The following is a 3,622-nucleotide window of genomic DNA, read 5'->3' as shown; positions in this document are numbered from 1 at the left end:
AATGCCGAGGAGGCAGAGAAATATTTTTCTGTCCGTGACTAGGAAGAGACAGCAGGACCTACAGCAATATTTTTAGCTGAGATCGTCCTGCATCCCATATTTTGGCGGTTCACTCAAAAGATCGAAGCGATCACAAATACTCTGTTGACGTTTCCCACTCCCGTGATTTTTTGCCTGACGTGAATGAAACCTAAACAGAATGCAGTGCCAAATACACAAAAGGTGTGTTCCCATCTAAAAAGCTTTGCATTTTGCTCGTCCAGACCTCCCTCACTGCAATACGTTGTGAGAAAATGGCTTAGTCACTGGTCTGGGGCTAGTACGTGCCCATAGGACACATGCTAGGGTGTACGCCCATGCCTTTATATGAATTTGTTCATGGCCGTATTCACTTAAGCCTCAGTTCCAAAGTGAGTTTCTAGCTTTTTTTAATTGTATTTTAAGTCACTGCTGGTACCTGCATTTGGGATATGGCCCCAGGATGCTTTTCAGACTCTAATTTTTTTTTTACCATAACAAGATTTAAAATGTGTCTCAAAAAAAAGGAAAAAAAAATTGGAATATATTAGTTACCTGTAATGATTATATCGCCTTTGTAATTGAAAGCGCAGGAGAATATCTCATCAGTGTGACCCTCTAATATCTGAAGGCAGTCTCCAGTAGCAGCATCCCAGAGTCGAGCTGTTTTATCAGAGCTGGCTGTTAGTACACGATTGCCTTTAGGGTTGAAACATATCTTTAAAAAAATATAGAAAAGAGTTGTATTACTTAGCAAGTCAATATGCCTAGAAAAAGAAGCATATCTAGTGATTAAAAAGTGAAAACAGAAACCAGCAACTCTTGCATTCAGTTTTTCAGCTAAAATTCAGGATAGTATTCCACTAGAGTCACCCTGGCAAACTTCTGTGGTTGAAAACTTTGTGTATGTACAAAGGTCTATATACAATGACCTTACTATAGGATCAAGACTTCAGAACATTATCCTCCAAAATCACAATTGCTCTACAACTGTAATGACTCTATTATCATCATTCCAACGTAAAATTTATACATATTTTAGAGAGTTCTACATTAAATAACATACGACTCTATAATATCAAAACTTCCACTGAAGGCAACTCATTTTTTAGTATGTCTTCATATTTGTTAGACATTCATTGCCAAACTTGCATGCGTTTCCAGATTATCAGATCTATTTTTATAGCACTAACCGGACAATACCAGGTTTAGTATATAATGCAAAATTGCTTAATTACTGAGGGCAAAATGCCTGTTCCCCAGAAATCACATTTCCGAGCGATAAACTCCCCAAGCGATCACAGCTACACAGAACGTCTGCAGAAATCGACTGGCTTTTCAACATGCTCCCGGATGAGCAGCTTCTCACTCCCAGCAAAGAAATCATGCCAGCACTAAGGACCCTGATGGAAGCCGTCCCTAACCCACCCACATGTCAGCGTGTATTCAGACCACGTGCCTCAGCGCGTCTACACTGAGTGTGAAATATTGCACTGAGTCTATTAAGTGAGGAAAGATTAGCCCTTCTGAACTTCATATTCTCTCAGCGGAGTAATAGCCAAATCAATACAATGAAAGCACGTGAGTTGTGTTCACCAAGAACCATCTTAGTTTCAAAATATTAATATTTCAATTACAAAATACATCAAACAAAAGCAGCACAGACTTAGCATACCAGCCTGGAAGCTAGTGAAAACTATCCATTTGAAAGAATAATGAAAAGTTGCAAGCATTAAATAACAAAGCTTGAAAAATATGTACAATTTTGGAAGTAACTAAGCGTATCTGGAACTGAACTTTGGCATTCAAAATTGAGCCAGACGAGACTTCTAGCAAAGTACATGAGCACATTCCTCGTGACCAAGGGATTTTTGAAACAAGCTTTATACTTCCAAGTATATATATACTTCCCTTATGCACTTTTGAAAATAAGACTCTCCATGTATTTTGTCCCAGAAATATGTTTTTTCTATTCCGTTCCATAAATCAGGTGTGCAGAGAAATGAAGAAGAGTAAAGAGGAGCAGGTCTGGTAGAAGCAAGGAATAAGGGTGATGGTAAAAGCCTCAGAGGCAGTAGCCTTAAGATCTCATCAAGAGACTAAGAAACTTGTGCTTATTCTGTCAGAGAATCTGGGGACTCCAAGGGCGTAATAACACAAGTACAATTTAGGACAGGTCAGACAGAAGCCCTATGAACTATGATCATAGTGACAGAACATTCGGACAGCATCTCCCTCTCTGCTCCCCTGTTCTCTGCCAAGTGATTGCAGAGACCCAACCTATATATTGTTTCAGAAAAAGGAAAGAGGTAAGGAAAAACAATCATTTCAATGTTAACTGAGCCAGGTATCCATCCCTGGGAGGGATGGACTTCTTAAGTAGCTTGTTAACGGCCACAATTCTAAGGAACCAAATAGTAAATAACATGACAATATGGAGAGATGGCTCTTGGAGGACCCTATAGGAGTGGCACACCCAGTATTGTCTTAGCTCAGAAGTGGGGAGTTGGAAACAATCATTGACTGATAGCTTGTAGTCGAAAGGAATGTGCTTTTAGGAAAGATAACTTCTTAGCCAGACCTCTCAACCTTAAATATTAATAATTTTACCACCACCTTCTTTAACAGTATTCCTGTGTCGTGGAATAACTGGTGGATTGGATGTCACACGTAATCAAATAAGAAAAGATGCAAACCACAAACAACTTACCTTTGAAATTTCACCTCCATGCCCTTCTAGCTTCGCAATGCACTTTTTTGTTTCTGCATTATAGACTCTTGCTGATCCTGTTGTGGTAGATTAGGAGCCATTTGTGATTGCTATGCTTAAGCGTGCATTTCATAAAAGAACGTTTTAATAGGGTCGGAAGGGCCTCATCCTCAGGTTTGATTTCAAAAGAAATAGAAGACAATCTGAACACAGTTTCCTCCAAGGATAAAGTATGTCAAAAAGGATCTGTAATCTGGTTGGAAAAGGTTGACTTCTTAATAGTTTCTGCTGGAAAACTTCTAAAATATGAATACAAATGTCCACATAGAACATGGACCACTGAAGTCTGTAATTTCAGAATGCATGTACAATATATTCACAATGCTTTCATTGTATTTCAGATATTCGTTCTATTTAATAAGCTATTAATTCTATTTAATAAGCTATTGATTACGTTTCAGGAAACTTTTTACATTGTCTTATGTCTTAATTTAGCAACTACAGCAAATCAGATCCCAATAGTGCCCCCCCATCCTGTCTGGTATCCTGTTTCTGAAAGTGCAAATCAAAACACGTATGTAAAAATAATATGGTATTGTCATTATGCGCTATAATATAACATCGCGCAGGTGAATGCAAAAAACTATTTATTGCGTTTCCTAAAAAAAAAAAAAAAAAGCATGGAAAACTGCTACATACCAATAACAAAACAAAATTGCTTCTTTCAGTACCTCTTTATTTTATATTCTCTTGCTGTGCGTTTGGAAAGCCTAGTAGCAAATCCAACATTAAAATTCCAAATACCTTTTGCATTTAAGCCTAAATTTGAGCCACCCAAATCAAACTTCACTCAAAAGCTACTTACCTAAGCATTTATAAATGCATTTCCAGCCA

General features: G+C 38.0%; 1 protein-coding gene across 1 annotated transcript in view; it reads right to left on the bottom strand.

The window, feature by feature from the left end:
* The window catches only part of DAW1 (dynein assembly factor with WDR repeat domains 1), a 32,236-nt gene that overhangs the window by 175 nt on the left and 28,439 nt on the right, over positions 1 to 3,622 (bottom strand). Inside the window, exons 11-12 of the mRNA XM_009325118.1 lie at positions 2,729 to 2,805; positions 574 to 736 (exon numbers count right to left, since the gene is read on the bottom strand). Of these exons, the coding sequence (XP_009323393.1) occupies positions 574 to 736; positions 2,729 to 2,805 (240 nt within the window). The remainder of the gene's footprint in view (positions 1 to 573; positions 737 to 2,728; positions 2,806 to 3,622) is intronic.

The sequence above is a fragment of the Pygoscelis adeliae genome, unplaced genomic scaffold, assembly GCF_000699105.1.
Source record: "Pygoscelis adeliae isolate BGI_AS28 unplaced genomic scaffold, ASM69910v1 Scaffold155, whole genome shotgun sequence".
Lineage (NCBI taxonomy): Eukaryota > Metazoa > Chordata > Aves > Sphenisciformes > Spheniscidae > Pygoscelis > Pygoscelis adeliae.
Note: the sequence above shows the minus strand (reverse complement) of the source record. Positions and strands in the feature narration are given on the sequence as shown.